General features: G+C 43.0%; 1 protein-coding gene across 19 annotated transcripts in view; it reads right to left on the reverse strand.

Moving 5' to 3' along the window:
* LOC309628241 (uncharacterized protein) overlaps positions 1-26728 on the reverse strand; it is a gene marked incomplete at its 5' end in the record, with an annotated part of 80325 nt that overhangs the window by 49076 nt on the left and 4521 nt on the right. For 4 of the 19 annotated variants that reach the window (XR_014244269.1, XR_014244271.1, XR_014244273.1 and 1 more), the window contains one exon: positions 22964-23310. The exons of 10 other annotated variants lie outside the window; for them this stretch is intronic. Coding sequence is in view for 1 of the 9 variants with exons in the window: in XM_082391020.1 (XP_082247146.1) it covers positions 15339-15410 (72 nt within the window). Of the gene's footprint in view, positions 1-4613; positions 15411-22963; positions 23314-26728 lie in introns of those variants that run through there. 5 more of the 19 variants (XR_014244270.1, XR_014244272.1, XR_014244275.1 and 2 more) reach the window with 2 other exon arrangements.

Genomic DNA, 26728 nt, shown 5'->3' on the forward strand with positions numbered 1-26728 from the left:
TTAAGAAACAGTGTCCTAGAGACAGCCTTGCTCTTGGCACTCTGTGCACATTTGTTGAAATAAGGCAGGATACTAGGAATGATTTGCTAGTGGTTCTCAATGCTTAACTGCAGGGTTTAGATTGGAGCTGAGAGAATAACAGTGCCCAAATTTATGGAGCCAATCATTTTACATGCATCATTTCACTTAATCCTCACAACAAACCTATGAGGTAGACATTCCGATTATTATCCCCATTTTACTGATGAGGAAAGAGAAGCTCAGAGAGGTTAAATGACTGATCCAAAGTCCCAGAGTGAGAATGTGGTGGAGCAGAAATCTGAGGTGCAGCTAACCCCAGAGCTGGTCGTACATGGCCAGCATCACTCAAGTAGCAGATGGAGGCGATGGAAGACCACTTTGTCCTTGTCCCCTTGGAGCAGCATGCAGGATGGGGAGGAAGGAGATCCAAAACAGCCTCAGTTCAGTTGGGCAGGATCAGGGTTTCAAATAAGATGGTAACTAACAGTCCATGTCGCAAAATAGAAGCCAATGTACGATATGAACATTTTTTGAGCCTGGGGATAAATGGTGTAGCCATATACCAAGAAGAAGGAAGCATTACTATGGGCTGCAACAAGCGTGGGGAGCTCTTGAAGTTCTTCTATTTCCCTTTATAAAAGCAAAAGGCCAGAAAATTATGCATAATTACAGAGCCATCAGCACTGAATTACAACATGGACCAACATGGCAAATGACTCCACAGCATCAATGAGTGTCCTAAGTTCCTCCTCCCACCCCCAGTTCCACACTGGCATAAGCAGCCCACACCACACACAAGCGGGGTCCAGAACACAGGCTGTGTGGTTAGACAGACATGTGTTCAGATCTTGTCTCTACCACTTACTACCTGAGTAACTATAAACACTTTGTTCAAAGCCTCTGAGCCACAGTTTCCTCATCTGTAAAATGGGGGCTATAAAAATACCTGAGACCCAAGTAATATTAGGATAAAATTAAAAGATGAATGCATAACATCTAGAACAATACCTAATATATAATAAGCACTCCTTTTTTTTTAAAAAAAAGCTATCATTATATTTTTCCATCCCTTCATCTTCCTTATTTGAAGCTAAAAGAGGAAGAGGCAGATCAACTGAAATTGCTACATAAAAGCCAGATAGAGCCTGGCTATTCCACCAGAGGCAATAATTATAAAGCTGCTTCAGGGCACAGAGAGTTCCAAGAATGGAATACACATTTGGAACAAGTTCATTAAAAAAAACTGCTTACTTATAAAAGCTGCTATCATTATAGCCTGACAAATGGAAAACACAGCACTGATAAATAAGACGCCAGCGGTAAACAAGACAGCTACACCAAGAGGTCGCTTGATTTCTCTCTTCCCATCCTCCAACAGTTTCTTAACCTTTTATGGGATTATAATGACAAGTTCAGTTAGGTTTTATGTGTCTGTTTACTGAGTTTCCCCCAAACTCCAAATCGAGGGAAGAAGCCTTGGACATCTCTGCCAAACTTCCAGGAATGGAATGAGGCAGCCATGGCGCCCAGCAGGTCCTTTCTCACTTCTTTGCCAAGTCGAGTCAGTTCCAAGCTTTTTCCACCTCTTCAGCCTTTCTAGAGACCCCAAAACCCTCAGCATCTCTGCTCCAATGCTGCCCCTCACACCTCATTGGTCCACTCCAAGAAGAACTCTCTCCTGGCCAGTCTGTGCCCTGTGCCTTCTTGCCCCAGCCTGAGTGGGTCACCTTCCCAGTAGTAGAATGAGTGCTAGATGGAAAGTCAGGAGATTGGGGTGACAATGCAGCACAAGCCACTTAGCTGGACATTGTCACTGAACTTCTCTGAGCCTCAGTTTTGTTGTCTACAAAATGGTAGTAACAACACCCCCGTCATGGTGTTTCTGTGTAGCTTCAATAAGTTTATGGTCATGAACTTTCCCTGTAGAGTGCCTGGCACCAGCTGGAGCTGTTGCAGCCAGACAATGACAATGACTAAGCCCCCTGATATCAGAACTCTGTCCTATGAACTTGGGGCTGGGATGGCAATGGAAAGTGGGGGGAAAAGCCCCCACGTATGTGCTCTCACAACTCGCTAGAGATCACTGAGACTTTCAAAGAGTTTCTAAGTGCAGAAATGACCTGAGGAAACAGGGCGAAGGGAGCTGGATGCTGTCACCCCTCTGCTGTACCCTCCCTGTCCCTGCCCTGCTCTAGCCCCAACAGACGTGGCTAGGTCTTATTCCCTTGCCGAAGAAAAGCCAGCAACATCAAAAGGAAGCAGGTTAGTGCTTTTACAGGGCCTGTGGCAAAACAGACTTTTGCCAGCATTTACCAGAAACCATGGCAAACCTTCTAAATTCTTCCATAATGAAAACCAGCGATCTCCATCTATTCCTTTCTCACCCAATCACCACCTCCTTGACTACTGCTTTTCTGGAGGTTAAAACAAAAATTATGTGTCACTAAATTACACAAATCAGCAGCTAATTTAGGCTTTGAAAACTTTCTTTCTTTTGTAAAAAGGGGACTAAACACTAAGTAATACCTTTTGGAAGCCAAATCCTTCCAAAGCAAAATTTCCTGGAGAATTGGCTTTCTGTGTGAGTGTGGTTGGAGACTGGATATGGCTGGTTTAAATTTGAATATGTAAATGCTAGGCTTTTAGGCAGCCACTCAATTATTCTAGAAATCTAGAAGTCATTCTAGAAATTGAATACCCAGTATGTGCAAAGCATTGTGCTAGGTGCTGAGATAACCAAGATAGATCCGACTCATGATTATTTCCTGTTCATCAGAAACAACTGGGGAGTTTTTAAATAATGAAGATGACTGGGTCCCACCACTAGATAATCTAATTCAATTGAAATAGGGTAAGAGCCGGCATTTTTTTCCCCCGCAGGTGAATATAATGTGCAGTCAAGGTAGATAAACACGGGCTACCAGGAATAGTACAGGTGGAGGAAAGACAGGCGTCCAGGATGGAAAGGACCAGTCGTGGCAAGCTTGATTCATTCACTTTACAAAGAGCTACATATCAAGGACTGTGTTAGGTGCTGGGGATACGAAGGAGCCAAAGAGCTGGCTCCTGCCATCAGAGACTGGACAGAACAATGAGACAGGTGCAATTATTCTGTGTGTAGGTTCTGTGATGAACTTGAGCCCAGAGGCAGCTCCTGGACCACTCTGGTGAGTAACAAAAGCCTTCCCAGAGGAGATGATACCCAAACCACATCCTGACAGATGCAAAAGAGTTAAGCAGACACAGGGACAGACGTTGAGAACATTCCTAGCTGAGGAAACTACCCCTGCAAAAGCCCCAAGCGAGGCAAGAGAGAGCTCATTGAGATCTGGGGACAGCAGCAGTTGTGCAGAGCAGAGTTGGGGCCAATGAAGGTGCTGGATGGGCAGTGGGGAGGGACCAGAGCATGATGAGCTCCTCACATTTCAGACCACTTGATCATCACTCTGTCACTGACCCCCAGCTCCTAGCACAGGGCCTGACACACAATAAACTTGCAACCACCATTAGTTGGATAAATGAGAGCAAGCAGAAGCCTGAGGACAGAGCTCTGGGGGAACACAGACACTTAAAGACTAACAAAGAGAATTGACAAAAGAGAAGACACAGTCAGAGAGAAAGGAGAAAACGAGATTAGTGGCCCAGAACCAAGGGAAGACAGTTTCCAGAAACAGGGGACTAGTGTCAAAGACTGGAAGGAAGCAAAGGAAACACACACAGAAGGCCAGCTGTTGGATAACAATGAGGTGGTCACTAGCAGTTTGGCAGGAGCCAGGCACGTGGGAGCTAAGGGAGGAACATGATGGTAGTGAACTCAGGAGGGAACTCTGGGAAAGTAGATTATTCTGTGAAGAGGCTCCACCATGAAAGGGCAGGTGAGGGTGAGATGGCAGTGAGAGGGTAGATGGGGCAAGAGAAGGTTAGGGGTTTTTTTCCTCTTTTTAAATGAGTTAGACTTGATTTTTTTTTTTTTTTTTTAAACATGTTCAACTGAAAGATCCTGCAGAAAATGTTAGCCATGTGGGACAGTGTGCTGCGATGACAAAAGCAGACCTGCCACTTGCTGTGTGACTCTGGGACCATTACATAACCTCCCTGAGCCTCAGTTCTCATCTGTAAAACAAGGACAACCATGCTTGACTTGAACAGTTGTTGTAATAAGTGAAGAAGCTGTGTCTAGTGATTGGCTCCTGTAGGTTTTCAAGTTTTCTTTTTTTTCATCTTGAATTGAAAGAGGAGTTTCACTTAAAAGTTGGTGGGATAGAAAGACTTGTGTTCTACTTCTATCTCGCCTCTTAGGAATTTAGTGGCCTCTCGCTAAACACCATGTGTTTACTTTAGTTTCCTCAATCAAATGGGCACACAAGTCCCTGCCTCGTACAGCTGGGGCTTTTAGATTTACTGCGAAGAGAACAGTAGAAAACACTTGCAAAAGTTAAAAGTGCCATTGATGTCATATGATCACTATCTAGGAAATACAAAAAGGAGAACCTTGAGATGGGTGACCAATATTACCTTAGAGTCAGGCTGACTCATGGATTCATTCTTAAGGAAGATGAACAGAGAGCTTCTGTATCTTGATGTCTAAAAGGAGTAAAATGTTTTTCAAGTGTATGAAGTTTTCTGAATGTAGTAAATGTCAATAAACGTTACTTTCTTATCTCCTGATCTGGAAAATTTAAAAATAATATTATCTTACATCTCCATGGAGTAGTCTGAGTGGAATTTGGCTCAGTTATAAAGGAAAGACAAGAATATTCAAGTTCAAGTTTAGGAAATGATCATTAGAAGGCTCAAGAAGAAGAGGCAAGCTGTTTCTAAACTAAGTTGCTGCTGGGGACCCTCCATGGTGATCTTTTAGCCTTAACAACAGGTCATATATTTAACTAAAATCTTCATTCTACCAACTCTTGCCCCAAACCAGCACCTTGATCAGAACATAATGGTCAGTCCCTCTGATTTGATTGCAAGCTCTGTAGAGGGACACGAACGGAGCCTTAATCATTCTTTTCTCCAGCTCTAGGTTCAGCACTTGCTCCACCCTTAAGACTCACTCTACAGTGGTGTTATATAGACCTGGGTTCCAATCTCTGTGGCATTCCATGCAGGTGCCGTTAACAGAGTGATCCAACCTCAACAATAAGCTGCAGTTTCCTCATCTATAAAATGGAGGCACTTGTGATTTGCAAAGGTGGGAGGGAGGGACAGAGTGAAGGTCTGTTAGAAGGCGGTCCGGCAACCAGTCACATAGTAGGAGATCAGCACATCATGGGAGCTCATATTATTATTAAGAATAGAAGCCCACAGGGTGGGCTAGAGGGTGAGATTAGAGTGCACACAGGGGTGATAGAACATGGACAGTCAGATTTTACAGCTAAAAAGAGGAAAAAAGGCTCAAGTGAATTTTCCCCCCATTTCACCAAAATAATATGCTCCAAGCCTGAGAACTTTTTCCTCCTGTCTACTGCCCAAAACTCATTTCTCCAACAGAGATCTGAGCCACCATAAATCCCATCAGGGGTCAAAATGGCTGACACAATTTTAACTACAGGAGAGCACAGCATGAATGGCATCATTATTATCCCCAAGGGCTGCTCTCTGCCTTTTCTAGGGGACAAAAGAAAAAGTCATATTTTTTAACCTGGAAATATATAGTATTTGCAAATTTTTGACGGACAGATCCAAGAACTCAGAAGCACAAAGGCTGTTAAAGGAAAGTATGACCAGACTTAAAGGAAACAATCTTTCTGCCTTTTAAAAAATCTCTTTATTGCTATCTGACCAAAAATCTAGAGACACTGTTTCTAAATAAAGTCAGTTCTGCCTCTAATTGCCTCTGACTGTATAGTCCTTTATATGCCTCTATATTCTATAACCACTTCTCTTTTAGTGATGGGACACTCAATCCCTCACTGAGTCCACACACCTTCTCCTGGGGAGGTTCAATATTGCAGTGCATTTCTGACACCGACTACCCGGAGTTAGCTCAGACTTCACGAGTTAAGGGCACAGTCTCCAACAACACTGCCCTCAATTCAGGCAACAGCCATAAGTTCAGGGGTCCCCAGGCCACCTGCACTTCTGACCAACTGGCTATCAATGCAGGGGTTCCCACAGCTCCCTCAGGTTCAATTACTCAGAATGACTCACAGAATGCAAGAAAGTGCTATACTTATGATTAAAGTTTTATCATAAAGAATACAACTCCCCAGGCCAGACAAATAAAAAGATGCATAGACCTGGGAGGGCCCTGAAAGTGAAGTTTTTGTGTCCTCACTGATGGAAGCAGGATACACCACCCTGCTGATACATCGATGTGTTCACCAACCTGTAAGCTCAACCAAGCCTCAGTGTCCAGAGTTTTCACTGGGGTTTCATTATGTCGGCATCATTAAATTGACTCACTGGCCATGTGTTTAAATTCAATCTCCAGCTCCCCTCCACTTCTGAAGGCTGGGCCAATATCATGTGGCTCAAAGCCCCAGTACTCTAATCATATGGCTGGTCTTTCCAGCCTAGCCAACCCCCATTCTGAAACTATCCAGGGGCTCACTACGAATCCCTTCATTTGCATAAGTTCAAGGTGGTCCCAAGGCTTCACCATGAATAACAAAGACACTCCCATCATTTTGGAAATTCCAAGGGTTTCAAAGCTCCATCCCAAGAACCCAAGACAGAGAACAGACAAGTACTTTGTTACACAACAAGAGGGGAGGGTCTAACCTCTAAAACGCTCAATGTTGACACTGTAGACCCAGTGCTTGTTCACCTGTTGCCAACTTCAGCAAGTCAAACACTTCCTTTCTGACGTCTTAGTCTCCGTCTTGGAGTACCACTGTGCCTGGCAAACCTCATTTCCACTATTCCCCATCACAAAATCTACACCTTACTCCTCCTGCTCCATGATAAGGCATGGAATGCTAAGATAACCTTGAGAGCACAGATGAGTAAGACCAGAAGAGGACCTGGGACAGAACCCTCTCTAATATTTAAGAGCAAGCAGAGGAAGAGCGGCCTACAAGGAAGCCTGAAGAAGTAGGAGAATTCAGCTGCTGCACGTGGCCCTGGAAGCACAGGAAATGAGCTTTCAACATGCTAGGAAGGACCAAAAGTGTCAGCTCCTACAGACAGGTCAAGGAAGATAATGGCTTAAAAGTTTCCATTGGATTCAGCAATAAAATAGTCATGGATGACCTTGCTGAGAGCAGTTGTAGTAGAGTGATAAGGGCAGAAGCCAGATTGCAGTGGGTAGAACAGAGAATGGGAAGCAAAGATGCAGAGAAGCAGATACATATGTCTCTTCAAAGAGAAAGCAATGGCTGAAAGGTGCCATGAGGTTTGAAAGGAATTGGATACTCAGGATGAAAGATTTGAACATGTTCAAGTGCTCATAGGCAGAGGCCAAAAGGGAAAGGGCAGGGTGATGGTGTAGGAAAGAGAGAGGGAACACTGATCCAGCCAGGCTGCTAAGGACTGGGAGAGAAGAGCTCCAGAGGACCAGTGGAGGGACCAGCCCAGATGGGGATGCTCCTCTTCCATTGTAACAGAAGCAAAGGAGGGAGGCATGGAGGTGGTAATAGCTAACTTCTAGGTTTGATAGCAGTAAGGTAAGGGGAGGGCGGGGAAGTGTTTCCATCTTTGGCATCTACTTTCTCTGTGAAGTAGGAAGAAATGCCGTATGCTTAACTTGTGAAAGTCAAACATTTGAGGAGAGGAAGAAAGTGAAAAAGGCATGCAAAAGCTAGTCTAGAGAACTAGAGAGAGAATTGGCTAAGGAACCATGGAACGGTTACAGGGCAGCAGTGGAAAGCCAGGAGAGTCCAAATCATGAAGTTGTGGTGAAATTAATCTGCACATCTGTGCAGTTTTCTCTCCAACACTTAGCAATACTGGTAGAGAAGGCTGATAGTTCATTAGATCTGGGGTTGAGGTTTTGCCCGTCAAGTATGAAAGAAATCCATGAAGCAAGGCTGAAGGAAGATGAAGCTGGAGAGGGAATGAGGAGGGGCTTATAAATACGAGGAATAGAGAGTATATGGTGTGAACTCAAGAATCAGCATGGAGGAAATGCTGGTCAGTCTGTCCCTCACTCTACAACATTGTAATGCCTCCCCTATGCTCTCTGTATCTTGCCTTCCTCTCTCCAGACCTCTCTTAAACAAACTCAAACTGATCTGTGATCTTGGTACAGCTTTCCATTCAGATTTCCAATGGTAGATTTTCCTCCTCTTTACCTTTTTGCTGTTCTCTCCTTATCCAAAAAGAGCAATAAAAGGAATCAGAGAAGAACTCACAGTTTCTCACCTTGTCTCCCTTCAGTCTAAACAAGAAAACATCTTATTAAAAAAGGGGGGGAAGTGGGCTGGGGGGAGAGAAAGGTGATATTTCATTTTATTGTGGAGAACGGATCATTGCTGGAGAATGCCTGTGGCTAAATGAGGCCACCAAACCAAGAGCAGAGCAGCGAACCGCGTGCACAAATGTGAAGTAATATCTTTCTGCTCCGGGGGAAACTGACACTCAATTTCAGAAGCTTCAGGCAGGCAGCTCAGAGTAGGGTGAAATCACAGCCGCCTTCTTGGAACCATTTACAACGGCTTCTACTCTCTGCTGTGAAAGTTTAAAAATGCAAATGAAATGGGGCTATTTAAAGAAAAATATCCCTTCTAACTGTGCTCTGGAAAGGAAAAAAAAAAAAGCTTATAGCTCAGAGGGCAATCTTAAAGTCAATGAAACTCAGCAGCGCTGAATGATGCTTCATTCTGATGGATAATGTGCGCTGTGCTTCTCCCTCACGAGTTTAGAAGTATTTAAAGAAAAGGGGAAAAATCACCCTGTTTAGGAGATTAATTTCTTTCTGAAAAAAATGTCTGTTTTTGCTGTCACTTTGGGTTTGATGAAGAGTAAAACCGGAGCTTATTCTAATTGCTTGCTGCTGAAAATTACTAAGGTGGGGGGCCGGGTAGAAAAATCCTGAAGAGGTCAAGTCCTGCCGCATCTCCCCAGGCAAAATCATGCTTAGATTATCCAAGAATACCTATAAAAGTATTTCTTCAGGGATACAGATTCTAATAATATGTGCTACATTTATTGAACACTGAATGCCAGGGATTGAGCTTAGCACTTTACATGAATTATATCATCTTCATAACCCCCTTCCCATACATATACACACAGGAGGTCCTATTACTCTACCCATTTTACAGATGAGGCAACTGAGGTTAGGGAGATCAACTAACTTGCTCAAGGTTTCATAGCTGGAAAGTGACTGGGCAGGACAAAGTTCAAGTTCAGGCTACAACAGTGACATTGCTACAATTCAGTAAATTATGTCTTGCTTTGAAATTTCTTTCTTTGAAGACTGCTTTTAGAATATAAAGTCATCAGTATTTGACGAGCAGGCAATATAAACCTAGGGCTGAGGGGCAAATTGGGGACGGCCAACTGATCAAAAGATACGTGGCATCTCCTGCCCTTCATGTGCTTAGGTTGTAATTGGAAGCCCATCTCTATTAAGCCATTTATCTCAAAAGAAGAACCCACATTGATTTGGAACCTAAATTCTTCTTGGTGCAACTCAAGAACATTTTCCCACTTTATGATGAGATATTAGAAACAAGCTGCCAAGCTCACCACCTTCTCTAGTTCTTAGATAAAGAACTAGAGAAAAGTTCTGAAAAGATGCTCAACACCACTAATTATTTGAGAAATGCAAATCAAAACCACAATGAGGTATCACCTCACACAGGTCAGAATGGCCATCATCAAAATGTCTACAAACAATAAATGCTGGAGAGGGCGGGGAGAAAAGGGAATCCCCCTACTCTGTTGGTGGAAATGTATAGTGGTGCAGCCACTATGGAGAACAGTATGGAGGTTCCTTAAAAAAACTAAAAATAGAGTTACCATATGATCCTGCAATCCCACTCCTGGGTATATATCTGGAGGAAACTCTAATTTGAAAAGATACATGCACCCCAGTGTTCATAGCAGCACTATATACAATAGCCAAGACTTGCAAGCAACCTAAATACCCATGGACAGATGAATGGATAAAGAAGATGTGGTATGTATATACAATGGGATATTACTCAGCCATGAAAAAGAATGAAATAATGCCACTTGCAGCAGCGTGGATGGACCTAGAGATTACCATATTAAGTGAAGTAAGTCAGACAGAGAAAGATAAATATATGATATCACTTATATGTGGAATCTAAAAAAAAAAAAGATACAAATAAACTTATTTACAAAACAGAAATAGACTCACAGACATAGAAAACCAACTTTGCCTACCAAAGGGGAAAGGAAGGGAGGAATAAATTTGGAATTTGGGATTAACAGATACAGACTACTATATACAAAATAAACAACAATGACCTATTGTATAGCACAGAGAGCTATATTCAATATGTTGTACTAGCCTATAATGGAAAGAATCTGAAAAAGAATTTATATTATATATAAATACATATTTACATATATATATAAAACTGAATCACTTTGCTGCCTGAAACACTGCAAATCAACTATACTTCAATAACAAAATAAAAATTAAAAAAAAAAAAACTGCAGTCTGAATCTGACAAATATATGGAACAATGAGAGCTGGTAAACTGCTGGTGGCCATGTAGATTAATACAGTCTTTAGGAAGACACTTCGGCATTATCTTGAACATTTGGGGATGTGTGTACCCTACACCTCAGAATTTTTATTCCCAGGTAATACTTATAGCAGCAATGTCTATAAAAACTAAAAGCTGGAAACAGCCCAAATGTCCATCAACAGCAGTAACAATAAATAAATGGTAGCATATACACACAAGGGAACAGTGTGATCTCTTGAAAATGAATTAATTACAGCTGCATGCATGTATCAACACTGTGAATCTTGTAAGCACAATGAGCTAAAGAAGAAAGTAACAAATGAAAACCTATTATATGATACATATACCATTCAAAACAGGCAAAATTAAACGATGTTGTTTAGGGATGCATAATAGGTAGTAAGGCTATTCTAAAAAGGTCAGGAACAGGTCATCACAAAAATCTGGAGAGAGGTGATCTGATTGATTGGGAAAGGGCACATGGCACATAAGATACTGGCAATGTTCCAGTGTTCAAACTGCATGGGGTCTCAATGGGTAACCATTTAAAAAATATTCATTCAACAGTATATTTTGGAATGAATATTTGTTATAAAACATGGTCTTCTGTTTGTATGACATATTATATATGAATACTCACGTGTGTATAATACAATATTAAGAAAGTATGCAGTCTGACTCTGTGTCATGGAGTTAAGTCTCTATTTTCATGCAGAGTTATAGAAGTTCTGAAATCATTGGCATTGATCCCTTCTAATCATGAAATTCCCTCTAGAGCATGCCACATGAGATTGTCCAGCCCCTGCTTAGATATCTACAGTTATGGGAAGCTCAGTACCTCTCATAGCAGCCCATTTGTTCTTTGACTTTTAGGGTTGATTCTGTAGGCAATGGAGCTCTTGATTTGTTTTTTTAACTGTAGTAAGATATACATAACATACAAATTCACCATCTTAATCATTTTTAAGTGTACATTGGCACTAAGTACATTCACATTGTTCTGCAATCATCACCACCATCCATCTCCAGAAGTTTTTCATCTTCCCAAACTGAAGTTCTATTATACCCATTAAACGACTCCCCATCCCCTCTTCTCTCAGCCCCTGACAACCATCATTCTACTTTCTATCTCTATGAATTTGACTACTCTAGGTACCTCGTATAAGCAGAATCATACAATATTTACTCTTTCGTGTCTGGTTTATTTCACTTTGCATAATGTCTTCAATGGTCATCCATGTTGTAGTGTGTGTCAGAATTTCCTTCTTTTTTAAGACTGAATAATATTCTGTTGTATGTATATACCCCATTTGTTTATCCATTCATCCATTGATGGACACTTGGGTTGCTTCTACCTTTTGGCTATTGTGAATAATGCTGCTGTGAACATGGGTGGAAGCCCATTTCTTCTCAACTACTAGTAAGTTTTTCCTTATACTCAAAATTTCTTCCTTGTAACTTATGCCTGTTGGTCTTCATTCTACTACCTTAAGTTCTTATAAGGTAAACCCTGTCCCTTTTCCCCACAAGGAAACCTTAAATATTGAAAGACAACCTTGATGTTCTAGTCACCTCTTCTTTAGCCCAATTATTACAAGGTCTTTTGTTACTTCAGTAGTCCTTCATATGATGCATTCTCCAAGCCTCTCATCAACTTAACATGCTTCTCTGGATACTTCCCAGATAACAATAACTTTTATGGAAATCACAACCCACTATTGTTTCATCTCCTGCTTCTTGTACAATAAAAAGCCCTTCACCTAGAAAGCCCCCTCCCTTTCAATGTTAACATCTACAAAAACGGGTCCCCTAATTCTGTGGCTGTGCAGTTGAGTTTTTGAATTTCAATACAGCAGATTAACATTTTATATTTGGTAAGGCTCATCTTCTTGAATTTGGTTCAGACTCCCAGGCTATTGAGATCACTGTAACATTATCCCATATGACTCTATGTCATACAAAGAAATTGGAAATCATATTTGTTACTGTGTTCCTTCAAAGTATTGATGTATAGATTGAACACAACATGGTTAAGGCAAAGGTAAATTTCACTGACTTCTCCTTCCAAATTATCATTTGTTAACACTCTTTAAATACATAAATTCAACCAACTAGAAATTCACTTAACTGCAATACTTCTTAATATACCTATTGTAGTCTTATCCACCAGGATATCATGGAAGACTTTGTCAAACATGTAGAAATCGAAATATCTTAGGTTTATGGACCTTCACAGATTTGTCAATGTAGTTGGTCCATTTTGGTTCAGTTTATGGTAGCAGTATCCATATTGGCTGCCAGAAATCACCTCATTTTTTCCTAAGCATGCATAAATCATGCTTAATGTACTTTAATGTACTGTTGAGGAGTTTTACCAGATGTAATGTCAAGTTCCCTTGGAGTTGGGTTCCAGAACTACTTTTTCTATCTTTCTGAAAATTAGAAGAATATTTTTCTATTTCTAGTATTCTGGGAACTTTTCCATTCTTCATGGTTACTGAAAATGAGTTTTGAGATTTCATCTGCAAATGTCTTTAATACATGAGGGTGCAACCACCTGGACTTGGAGACTGTGATCTGATTCATGTTAAAAATCTCCCACACTCATATTTTAACATCTCTTCTTTGACTACCCTATTCTTGATGAAGACTGAACTTAAACTACCGCTGGGCTTCTATCATCTCTCATTCATCCATTAACATTATAATTTTCTCAAGCCATTGGCTCATCCATTCTTGGCAATTGTAATTTTCATTGTTCTTCTTGCACCTTTAAGCCCTTTTGTTGGTTAGGAAAATAAGATTTGTGGTCCCCAGTGGATAAGAAGGAAAAAAAATAGATATCCAAATACCAAGACATACCAGGTTTTGATTGGTTCTCCCATTACATAATGGAGGTCTCTTCACATTAGCTGTGCAACTACTAGTAAAGCTGGCATACGGGAATAAAAGAAACTGGATCAAGTCAAAGCTAGACCTGTAAATCAGCCCCATTCACTGTCATTTTATTGACCTAGGGAGTATCAGGCCTTAGTATCTTCATAACTTAAATGATGAGCTGGACTCAATGTTCTAAACAGAAGTACTACTGCCATTTTGGACAGAGAAAGTCTCAGCTGCGTGGAATGATATCACACCGTATAGCATGTAAGCGTGTAAAATGCTTAGCATCCGTAATTTCAGAACACTAAATTTAATTATGCCACTCAGTCATGGTCATTGTGACATTCCAAAGCAAGCAAATACATTTCCAAGTGCCCCTGGTTGAGACCCACTGAAAGATGTCTTTTTTTTTTTTTTTTTTTTTTGGCTGCTCCCGGTCTTAGTTGAGGCATGTGGGATCTTTAGTTGTGACATGTGGGATCTAATTCCCTGACCATGGATCAAACCCGGGCCCCCTGCTTTGGGAGCGCCAAGTCTTAAACACTGGACACCAGGGAAGTCTCAAATGATGTCTTTAAACTCCTTTCAGCTCTGAATTTCTGGGTCTATAATTCTTTGCAGAGACTCTGAAGTTTTAAAATAACATATTACATTATTGAAAGTCATTTTCCAGATGAAATAGAGGTAATCTGTTCAATTTCAGCAGACATGCAACATTTTTATACAAATTTTTAAAATTAGCAGGAGTAGCTAATTAAAAATCTAGACATCCAGAAAAACTAGTACACAGTGAATCATTTAAGTCAGTTGGAGGAAGAACCTAGTTGAATAAGAAATGATGACACATTCTTATCACAGTATCACAATAAAGAAAAGAAAGCTGCTAAATCTAGTCATTTCCCTTTGTTTTAAAGGAGTGAAAGCCTAAAAAGCTTCCCACTCTCTACTGTACCTGGAAATTCTCCTGCAGATGAAAAGAATTTCTCCCAATCCAGGAGAATTATCTTCCTGCTCAAAACTTGTGTCAGAGCAAATAATTTAGTCCATCAACAGTGTGCCTTCCAAGAAGGCTTATTTTCTTATCCTTCCCCTTTGCAATACCTTCCTGTCCCCACTCCCTCCCCCAACACACACCAGCCCCTTCCATCACCCCCATCATCACCACCACTGGCACAGTCACCATCACCACCCAAGGAGAGCCAGAGCCATGGCTGGCTGGCTTCCCCTCAGCAGAACTGGCACAACTACTCCAGTGCAATGCAGGGGTCTCTACGGCCAACATGTGCAGGAAGTGTTTTCCTTCCACAAGCAGAAGGTCACCATCCTACAAAAATATCTGGCACCTTCCAAGCCTTCTCAGCTAGTCCAGACAGAGAGAGATGATTGTGAAACTCTTCTTTTTCCCTTGATAGGGGGTAAAATATAGGGAAGGAGTGCTTTTCAAACTATGCATTCTGTCAGGCTTCCCTTCCCTTCCCCACAGTTCTAGGATCTAGCATCAGCAAAACATGTTATATCACGTTCTGGTGTGGAAACAAAGAGAGAAGAGAATTCACTTTGCTAGGGTGGGGCTTTGAGACTTGTCTTCTCTTATTGTATTGTGATCTCCTTTCTTCCTGGATTTGGGGGGAAAGAAAAGACTGCAAAGTATTGGGGGAGCTGCACAGAAAAAAGTGAAGGGAAAGAGTATGTGAGAAGTTGAGATGTACATAGCTACCGTAAAGACATCGGAAGTTGAGCACAAGTCTCAGTTTCATTTTTGTTTTTCTGCTAATTATCTGGCATAGAAAGCCAGCCCTGGGGCAGCTCTCCTCCCAGCAAAAGGATTCAGGTCTCCAGACTGGATTGGAACCAGGCTTTGGACAAAGGCTGTATAATCCCCGTAGCTTCTTCTGCCACCTACAGAAGAAATAGGATGAGTTATTCTTAAGGACAGAGCCAATTAAAACAGGTTTATACTATAGCAGTTGGGATCCAGGTTAGATAATGAAGTTACTGGCCATGAGTCCTGCAGGGAAGGGATGTTATGAAACGTCTCATCTGAGGTCTTAATATTTGAAGAGTTTCTCATCTCCTTCCTGTGTCTAGCCTGGTCTTTTCAGGAGGCAGGAGTTGGTAATAGATTCATTGGTCTTTCCTTGCTTTCTCTGCTTCTTGATTTAGCCAACATTTCTTCAGCATCTATCGTGTCAGTCTCCGTGCTTGGAACTGGGAGGCAGGAAGGAGAAGCCTTCTCCTTTTGATTCTAATCCAGGTGATTAATACCTGTGGTCTGCACCAGTGTGGGAGTAATAAGAATGGACCAAAATGGCTGGATTCAAGGCCTGTTAAGGTGATGAAATTGACAGGTTTTGATGACAAATAGGGTGTGAAGAATAAGGGGAAGAAAAGAATCAGGGGTGACTCCTAAATTTCCGGCATGAGCAACTGGGTGAAGGGTGATGTTATTTACAGAGAAAAGGAACACAGGAGTGTTCGAGGGAACAAGTTTGGGGGAAAATACGATGAATTCAATTTTGACATATTGAGTCTGAATTGCAGCTGTTCAAGAGAAAGTTGGACAAACAGGTCTTATGCTTAGGACAAAGATCTGGGCTAAAGACATGAATGTGGGAGGCATGCCATAAGGCAATTTGTAAAGTGGGAAAAAAGGAAGAGATGGAGAAGGTATGTGGATCTTTAAAGCCCCCAAAGAGATAAGAAGATCCAAATGGAAATCCCATGGGGCTTTGGGAATTGATCACTAGCCTAGATTTCAAAGAAAGATGCTGAATTAGTGAGGAAAACCCCATGAAGTCACTAAAGGCAGCCTTGGTTGGCCCAGAGAGTCAGCATCTTTCTGTAACAGGCCAACTGATCCTTGGGCAGATGCAGCTGGACAAAACCTCCCTTTCTACTCTGCCAGGCCTGACCAATGATGGCATGACCTTTCAAATGACCTTTCAAATGACATAAGATCCTGGTAAAGAAGGCTTTACAAGCCAAGTCCCCTGGGCTCAGCTGAATAGCACCACCAAACCCAACTTCCCCAGAATGGATTCATAGGGTGGGTATTTAGCAGCCCATTCAATACTTTTTAAAATTATTTTTTAAGGGAAGTTGACTTTGTTTTATCCCAAGAGCTTTGAGATCTTCCCAACCTGTCGTGGATTTGCCTCCGTCCTCATGACAGCACCACAATAAGCAAAGAGTTTCTCCCCAAGTCCAGCACAGAGGTCCCCAAGGGAGCATTTTTTAAAGGCATAGAACATCTGTGGGTGTCATTGGAAAGAAGGCTGGTAGTAGGTGAGGTGGGATGACATGGCAGGGGCTGCGCTGAGCACAGAGAAGAGAGGGGGTGGGTGACATGGTGCCCGACCAGAACCAGGGCAGTGCTGAGGCTGCCTGCCAAGTTATGAACCTCCCTCCATTCCAGATGCTTAGATGTCAAACCAAGCCCACTCCTTTAGGGCTAAAATTTGTTTCTTCTTGGCTGAGGAAGATTTCACATTTTCAAAAAGGAGAGAGGAAATGAGAAATCAGAAGAAAATCCTAAAGGTCTTATTAAATGACACTTAAATACTTCTGTCAATATAAAAAGCGCCAGAAATATACAAATTTCCTGAAACATCCCCCCTGACAAAACAAACATGCTTTTAGGTTACCAGGAAGAGTTTGTTTTGTTTTGTTTTGTTTTGTTTTGCTTTTCAGAAGTGACCATTAAAACATTAACTGATGAAAGAAAAAAATAGCAAGTTCATTTTCAAGGTTGACTCAAGGCACATCTCATCCCAACTTTCTGACCAAATCGAAAAATCACACCAGGAAGGGGCTCCCGGCCTTTTCTAAGGACAAGTTTTAAGAGTAAAACCTGTTTTTCTTCTCTTTCTTTTTCCTTTTATTTTGGATTTTTTAATAAATTTTTTATTTTTCATCTTAGAATAGTTTCAAATTGACTTTCCCTTTCTTTTCAATATCCCACAATACTACTTAAAAGAAAATAAAGTATTGATTCATCAATTCTGATGAAGGGTATTTAAGACCCACCAATAGGACTGGCTAACTTTGAAGAAACCTGGACTTCAGGGAAAAGCTTAGTCTGACACAAGATACCAGCTGTAAGCCTCACAGGGGTGTTTGTGGCCTCTGGGTCAGCTGAAGCCAAACTCTGGGTGTTTTTACAGATCAGAATTAATATAAAAATATTCCTGAGCTTTTAGCACTTTACAATTGACCAGAAGAACTTTCCCATATTTCAGTTCACAGCTCTGCTAGGTTACCATGCTGTGTTATATATAGGTCCAGAGAGGTAGAGAAACTAAAGGAACAACACTAGAAAAGGCCAGAGCTAGGAGTAAAATACAGGTCTTCTAAGTCTAAGCCCAGCTGTCATACCCCAGGTGCTGGAGAGGTCACGAGTCCATGACAATGCAAGGGACACATGTTAAAGAAAAGAAAGGAAAGGAAAGGAAAGGAAAGGGGAGGAAGAGAAAGCACAAACACCTAGTAGAGTCATTCTCATAAGGCATCTGCAGTGAACACTTCCATACTGGAAACACAAATCCCTCTTTGAAATGTTGTATCGCCAGCATTTCCTAACATACATTCTGCAGGGCCAACTGGTACCCCTTCCAGGCCCTCCTTAGCTAAGCCCAAGGACAAGCCTTGCTGTCTCCCATGGCTGGTTCCCCATCCAGGGAACAACTAAGGCACTGAAGCATAGGAGTCACAAGAAAGAGATGTGGCCCACACTTCCAACCTCAGCTGACCAGGCCCACATAAGATGATGAAAGACATGATGCCCCCTTGGTCCTCGTGTCCCTTAGTTCTCTGTGTCACAGAACCATACAGACCAGTGCTTCTCAAACCTGGGGACCTTGTGAATCTGGGGTTGTGGATTCGGATTCAGTAGGTCTTGCAGGGGACCTGAAATGCTGCCTTCATAACAAGCTCCCAGGTGCTACTGCTGGCCCAAGGACCACGCTTTGAGTGGCAAGGGTATGAACACTGTCAGAGCTAGAACGGCCATAGAGAGCAACGTTCTCAGTGCTCTTCAAACTGGGTTCCTGGGAAGTTCTAACAAGGGGGATATTTCAGGGGATAATTTGAAAGACCAGAAGGAAACCAAGAGCCTCTCTGCACCCCAGGTTCAATCAGAATGTCTCTGCTTTTCTGCTATAGAAGTTGAAATTCTTCATAAGATTTCATTTGATAAAAGGGTTCTTTTGTTTTATAAATTTGAAATCTACTGCTTTACTCCAACTACCTCACTTTACAGAAGGGGAGTTTGAGAGTAGGAGAGGGTAAGTGAGTCACATGAGATGACACAGCAAATGGGTGGCCAAGCCAAATCGGAGCCCTGGTCTCTTCTTCTCCAACCTACTCTTGTTTTCTTTGGGTGAAGACTTAAAAAAGCCATGACTCAGTGGTTTCTCCTCTTTCCCCTGGGTTTACCAAAGTAAACCCAGCAGAACCTCACAATGCTCTGGCTCTCAAAGCAAAGAGTCCTGTCTCTCCCCACCAAGGGCTGGCTCTTCAGAGGTGCCCTGCCATCTACACCTGACAAGTCAGGGCAGCCAGCGGAGGAGGGAAGCATCAAGGTAAAAGTAAGGGGCATTCCCAGAGGCAAGATGGGGTTTGGCTGTGGAATCGTTCCACAGATGGGCAGGCATGTGCCTGCAAGACCTCAGAATTCCTTGTCTTCCAGGAGGGGCCCAACTGACTCACCAGGGCACTTACAGACAGCTTACTTCAAGCTGATTTGCAGCAGGCATGCTAGGGCAGCTGCAGGGCTCCAGCTGAAAAAGAAAGTTTGTCATGGGAAGGAGCAAAGCAGGAGCTGGGGGAAGTGTGTGGAGGCAGGGGGAAAGTCTAGTACAAAACCTGTGACCATGAAAGGTCAGACACTCTGAAGCCAGCAAGCTTAGGCCAGAGGGTGATTCAAGAAGACATGGTCCCTGGCCCCAAGAATCCTACAATCTGGAGAGGTTGTGAAGAGGTAAAGAACACACATGAAACAATTGGAGAACAATACAAAACAGCATGGAATTAAAAGCTAGACTGAAGCATTCAGAATATAATAGCCACAGCAGGTTGGTGCAAAACAGATCACCATGGGTTGGAGCAGCTGGGGGAAAAAAACGTGATGAAGGCCATACAGCAGCCTAGAGGATGGGTAGAGTAAGACAGGAGGAGAGAAATAAGTCAGGGATGGTGATCCATGTGGTCAGAGGAACCAGTGGGTGCTATAAACAGCATCTGTAGGGGTGCAACATGAAGTTACATCTTCAAGAAAGCAAGGGAGGGCATGGCTGGCTTGGAGTCAGAGTCCTAGCAGAACCACGACTGATCCAATCCAGTCCAGGATGATTCAAATCTGCCTCTGCATTTCCACAGGGTTTTTCTAATTTCTCAAGCTATTGGACAACTCCAAGAGCTCTGCAGGATACAGGCAACAGAAGAAATGCTGAGCTCCACTTCATGGTGATCCTAAGCCAAGTTCAAGGTCACATGTCAAAAAATCAATACCCATGCATTGTTTCTGGCTCTGGCTAAAGCCTCTCTACTCAAAGACTTGGATACACTCAAGGAACAGATTCAGGTTAGCCTCAAGAAGGACATCAACCCCAGAGATTCGGAGAGACTAAATGCTTTGTTGAAAACCACTCAGTCAATTATGAAAGAGATATCCATCACCACTTTTCTCCTCACTCCTATCTCTGGCCTGATCCCAACTAAACAGCAAGAGTGAGCCTTATTAAAATCTCATCCCCTACTCACATACAATCTTCCCACATCTACATTTCTGAGGTAGGGAGTTTGAGTGAAACCCACTTCCCAAGGATGCACTGCTCAGTCTATAAACCCAAGGATGGAATTGCAAAGCCTTCTACTTGCTGCCTCACCACCTCATCGCCCACCTCCATGGCACCATCTTCCGACCTCTGCACTGTGTTCAGCTGAAACAACTCAGCAGCCTGGCATTCTTCAAGCTCACTGGGATTCCCAAGGGTTGTAAATAAAAAATCATGGAATCTGATTCCGTTACCCCTGCCTCTCTCTGACCCATACTAGGGTCATAACCTTCTTCCTGTCTTTCAGCAACTTGATTTGGGTCCTTTCCAAAGTCTACCTGCAACCTTCTGAAGAGTTAAGTTCTACATTAATAATCATCTAAGACTGTTGGAGCTGGAAGGAGCATTAGAGTCTGTCTTCTCCAGGCCCATCTCTTGAAAAATGAGAAAACTAAGATCCACAGATGTGAAGTGACTTGTCCAGGGTCACACAGCTCCTTAGTAGCAGGTGGGCAGCTGGAATCCTGGTCTTCTAACTTCCAGACATCAGGCAGTTTGAATCACCTTATGAGAAGGTGGCATTATTGCCCAAGACCCTACCTGGTCTCAACTTAACCATATCCCTGGAGCCATTTGCAAGTGAAGACACATATCTGATGGCCACATGGTCCATAAGGGATCCCAGTGATGGGAGGGAGAAGAGCCTGGGTCAGCTATTTGATATTATTTTACTTCACTTTAAGACTCAGCCAGAAATGCTGAGTTAAGGTGCTGACCTAGATGGCACACCTTTATTGCACAGTCACCGCAAAAGGAAGGTAAGGCAACCTGCATCATTAAAGAGTGAAATGGCAAAGCAGAGCTTATGAACACCCTGGTTATATCTTGCAACAATAGCATGATTAATTCAGATGACTCCCTGATGCTTCTTTTCAGACGTTCAAACCACTCATTGTCTGCAACCGTTTCCTCAGGCCCCAAGCAACAGAAATCCCACGCTCACTCCGTCTTCAATTCTGCTGGAAAGAATCTTTGTGTGGGTCTGGCAGGCTGTCCTGAGTGAAATGAGCCCTCGGCTGAGAGCCCAGGACACCTGGGTTTATTTGTTACTCACTGAGTAACCTTGAGCAAGGGGGTTTACCTCTCTCTGTATTTCACCTGTGTGTGAGAGTTAAGTTGGAGGCTGAGAAGTAAACAAGACAATCTCCCCAGATGCCTTTCAGTGTAAGGAGTCTGTGACATTGGCTGATACCAATATTCTTCACTGCTTCCATTTAGGGCAGAATGAGAACATGGGAAACTAATATTTATTGACCATTCACCATGTGCCAAGGATTGTGCTGGGGCTCACACCAGTCTGTGATGTGGTATTAGCTAAGTCTCAGATGTGGAAACAGTGATCAGAAATGTAAAGCTGTTCATCCAAAGTAACACAGTTAGTGAACAAGGGAGCCGGGATTTAAATAAGTTTCTCTGACTCAAAAGACCTTCTTCTTTGCACTACATCACACTGCCTCCAATAAAAGATGAGTTCATATTACTGAGAGATAGTGGGGTGAGGGGTGCAAATTGACAGAGAGACAGAGAGGGACCCAAGGATACAAATCATTCAAATGCCAACAGTCAAGAAGTTTAAGTAAATGAGTGATGAGGGCTGGAAGGCAAGTGATAAACTCATTGCCTTCTTGAAAGGACCTGAGATTCAAGGTCCAGCAGAGTGTGGTAATGAAGAACTTCTGGCCCAGGATTGACAGATTTTTTCTTTTTTTAAGGGGAAGCTGAAATCCGGAATTTTATGTGAAACCACTTAATTTACATCTGTGGCTCTAACCCATTCTCAGGTTCAACCCATACACCACCACCCCCGCCCCAGTTTATAAACTCTGGAAGTTGAAAATAATCTCCTCACCACAGGAGTGAGAAAGACTGAAACATTTCCCTTTGGGACCCTAGGAAGGCCTCATCTCTGATTCCCTTTTTAGAGAAAGTGAACCTTCTGGAATGTTCAGAGCTAGGATACAAGGGTGCTGTGATTCAACCAACCCCACTAAATTGCTGGGGCTCATACCAGCAATTCTTTTCTCCCTTGGGGAGTTGGGGGGAGCCATACATGCCACTAAAGCCAGTACGATTACCCTTTTTTTCTAATAAGCAACAAATTATTTGAAGGGAACTTGGTTGAAAACTAATTCTACCCCTATAGTTAACTCCAATTATACCATAATTACAGGGAGTCTGCACACATCAGAGCTTAGCTGGAAAAGAATAGGAACACCGCGGTTCTTCAAAACATTGGCTGGAGGTAAACCTATCATTTCACCGACCATCGACCTGGCAGAACCTTCATGGGAAAGAAGATACACTTAGCTCTTGACTTTCCATCAGAAGACAACCCCACTGGTGCCTCTTGACCACTGTGTGGCACTGGCTCTCTTACAGTTCAGAAAAGACAGGAGTATGGAGGTGTCTCTTATTTCCTTTGAAACTGGTTGAGAAATGAGAATGGACTCATATCTCCAAGCCCAAATAGAATTAGGCACTAGGTGTATGGAGAAATAGGAAACTCTCATTGTTAAATCGTTACCATTCCTTACTTTTATTATGTTTTTTCTTGAGGTGGGGATGAAAGGAACACTTAGATATAAATAAATAAATAAATAAATAAATAGATAGATAGATAGATAAATAAATAAATGAGTGAAATCTACAACGAAAACCTTTGGAAGCATCTCTTATTCATCGCAAAAAGCCCATTTACTTGTCCATTTTTCATTCTCACATGGATCTCCCATCCTCAGATTTAAGGGAAATGTTCAATTGTTGCCCTGGCTACAACACAAACAAGAGGGAGAAAAACTTTACTAAAGCTTGGAAGGTCTGACATGTGCAATATCATACCTGCACATTTTGTTAAATAATATTCTTCTGCTGAAAGTCCACAGACATGTCCATTTCTGTTGAAACCCTTTCAACTGCCTTCATACAGACTCCAGGCTCCACTCTGAAGGGAACATCTAGCCAAGTACCTACTGGGGGAAAATATCCTCAGGGCTTTGCTGAAGACAAGGTTGATTTTGTAGAAGTAATATCATGCTATAATTCCTCCCTAATCCCCACCTCATTTTTGTCACAAAAAATACATGACTGAGAGGAAGTGAAGTTTTAGTCAATTCATCGTGCAGGCATTAAACCCTGACACTGTGCAGGGCATCGTGCTGGGTTCCGTGGGGAAGAGGAAAATGACTACAGGTATGAAAATGTGATGGGAAGAGTAACGGCCAAAGCCCTGGCCCAAGGAGTCAGGAAAAATCTCTTCTCACATCTCAATCCTAACACTTCCTAGTTAAGTTACCTCATACGACTTAACCTCAGTTTCCATATCTGTAAAATGTCTGTGCCGTGAGGATTATAGGAAAGCCTGGCATAACCATCATAAGAGAGTCATTCATGGAGGGAAGAGTGTAATCAAAAACACAGAGATGAACCTATTTTCAGGGCAGGAATAGAGACGCAGATGTAGAGAACGGATGTGTGGACCCGGGGTGGGGTGTGGGGGAAGGAGGGGGTGGGATAAACTGGGAGATTGGGATTGACATATATACACTACTATGTGGGAATCTGCTGTAGAGCACAGGGAGCTTAGCTCGGTGCTCTGTGGTGACCTAGATGGGTGAGATGGGAAGTCCAAGAAGGAGGGGATATATGTATACATATAGCTGACTCACTTCGTTGTATAGCAGAAACTAACACAACATTGTAAAGCAACTATACCCCAATAAAAAAACAAAACAAAACCTTATACACCCTAAAAAATAAACACACAGAGTTAAAAAATAAACATGTGGATGATGTGGATAGCATCTACTGGAAACAGGAAGCAGCCCAGTGGGACTGGAGCCTGGGTTGCAGGACCAGAACCAGGCCCCCCTCAGGGCCCTCAGCATCCCTGCTCCAATGTGCTCAGTGTTGCTGAGGAGAAAAACAAGCAGGGAAGCCGGCCCTAGGGAAGCAACGTGGAAAACCAGTGAAGAGGGAAAGATGAGATCTGAGGTGTGCTGGAAAATGCTTAACAACCAACTCTCAGGAGGACCTTGATTTGTAGCATGGTATAAGTACCTCCACGGTGGCTGATTTCAAGCTACCAACACATTTAACAACCAGATGGGAAACTATTTCCTGAAACGTTAACAATTGGCTCTCACAGCTTCAGTACATCTCTGGGTTGGGTTGAGGAAAACTGGGGAATACCAGCCAGGTCCTCAGCGTCAAACACAGAACCCAAAAACAGGATACACCTAGCAACTCGAGTCCATAAAACTCTGCATTTTAACATTTTGGAATCTCAGGTGTGATAAACATTCATAATGATTCTGAAAGTCTTCATAGTTTTAGGGGAATATTCCCATGCATTATCCAGGTGTCACTATTATGCCCATTTTACAGATGAGGAAACAGAGTGACCTGCGACCTGACTAGATGGCACAATTAGCAATGAATGGAGTCTGACCCCTCTGCCCACCCCAGAGGGGTCTCACTGCCTAACACCTGGTTCAGTCCACTTCAGTAAGAGTGAGCCTTTCTCGAGCTCCTCCCCATCCTGAGTTTCAAGTGATGCTGAATAGACTTAGGTCATCCGTCCTCCTAGCCTTTGGAAAGTGAATCCTAGGGTTACCGGTGAAGCTCTGGCCCTCTTCTTCCTCAGCTCGCCCTCATCCCATCCCCCACCGCAGCACGACAAACCCCAAACTCCTTCTCACAGGCTTCTCTCTGGCCCAGCAAGGTACTGCAATCTCATCACCTCCAAACAATTTGCTTCAGTCCTGCTGCATGTTCCTGCTTATTAAATTGCAGTATTACCCCACTCCGCTGCAGCGACAGGGCTCCCGGACTGGTTTATTGTTCTATTGCTCAGAATTGCTGAACTCAGCACCAGCGCTGGCTTCTCCAGGACTATGCATGATGGATGAGCTGGCACCCGCCAGCGCCTGAGAGCAGAGACCTGTGCTCCGAGCCCCAAAACGACTCCCCACCTGAAGGTTTGGTTTCCAATTCTTTCTTCTAAGAGTGGCAGGTATCAGAGAGACCCAAACTTGGCTTATTTCCCCCTCCAACAACTCAGCAAGGGTTGGAACCTTTCACAGAAAAGTTTTGCAACTGTCCAATCCTCCCCCTCTTTTTCTACCTCATTCATTTTGCCCACCTAATCGCTTTTCTGTGACTAGCAGGTAAACTGGGCTAAAATGCCCTGATGCTGTAATCAGCTGCAGGTACACGTGCGCACGTGGGCGCGGACACGCATGCGCGGGCCAACCCTACCTGGTGCCGAGCTAAGCGTTCTGGTGGCCTCAAGTCTATCTGTCTCCCTTTACCAGCTCACCAGTCAGTTTCTCCCCATTAAAACTCGCCCCTCTCCTGCTGATCTTCCCTCTTTATTTAGCAAATTCTAAGTGGCATCTCACGAAACACACAGAAACACGCAGTGAGGCAGCCAATAGAAATTGCCAAACGTGATTACCTGTGTAGATCCATCTTGCAGAGGTGCTGATGAAGTTTGGCTAGATTTTTTTTTTTCTTCCTAGGCAGCGTGGGCTCTTTCAACCCCCTCCCTTCTTTCACTCCAGATCCCGCAGGTAGTAAACCTGCTGTCTGGGCAGTGACCCAGGGTAGAGCTTGCACTTTTTAATCTTTTTCTTTAGGAAGAAGGCAACCTGCCCACCCCTGCTCAGCTCTGCCACCCCAAGGAGTCCCCACACCAAATTCTCTCTTTTCTCCAGTTGGCACATTTTCTCTTGTATTTCTGAGCTCATCTGGGTAGCACGTCTTCCGTGATGCCTTCCTGATATACAAGGCAGGGACAGAGGCTCCTCTCTCTTGGCTGCTACAGTGCTAGCTAGCACAGGGGCTACTGTCCTTGCCCTTCCCTCTTGCAGCCCATGTCACCACACTGGCACCCTCACTGCAGTGTAAAATCTTTGTGTCCAGGGGCTGAATCTTAGCCATCCATTGATCTCCAGCATCTGATAGAGTATCTGGCACATAGTAGGTGCACAATAAAGGTTGAGTGACATTATCAATGAACAAATGACACCTGTCTCTCCTCTGTGTTCTCCAAACCCTTTAGTTCTCCAAATGATGAGGGCCATGAGTCGAGGACAGAGGAAGGTGCAAGCTATCTCTAGCTCAGTGTTTTTGGATTCTGCTCTTGGTGTCAAATAACATGAACTGCTTCAGCTTTTCAAAGCCTCTTCTATTAAGAATGCTCTCCCACCCCTCTGCTTTCCTAAAGTGGTATTCAGATGTTGATGTAGAAAAAATAAAATCTCAAACAACCATTCTCCATGGAAATGGAAGTTCCCCCAACTCAGAAAACCTCCAGGCAAGTTGGAGAGACTTTTTTTGGAGCCGATAACTGTAAGAAATGTCCAGAGTGGACAAATGTGCTAA

This window comes from Balaenoptera borealis (genome assembly GCF_965194805.1).
Source record: "Balaenoptera borealis genome assembly, chromosome: 1".
In the NCBI taxonomy this organism is placed as follows: domain Eukaryota; kingdom Metazoa; phylum Chordata; class Mammalia; order Artiodactyla; family Balaenopteridae; genus Balaenoptera; species Balaenoptera borealis.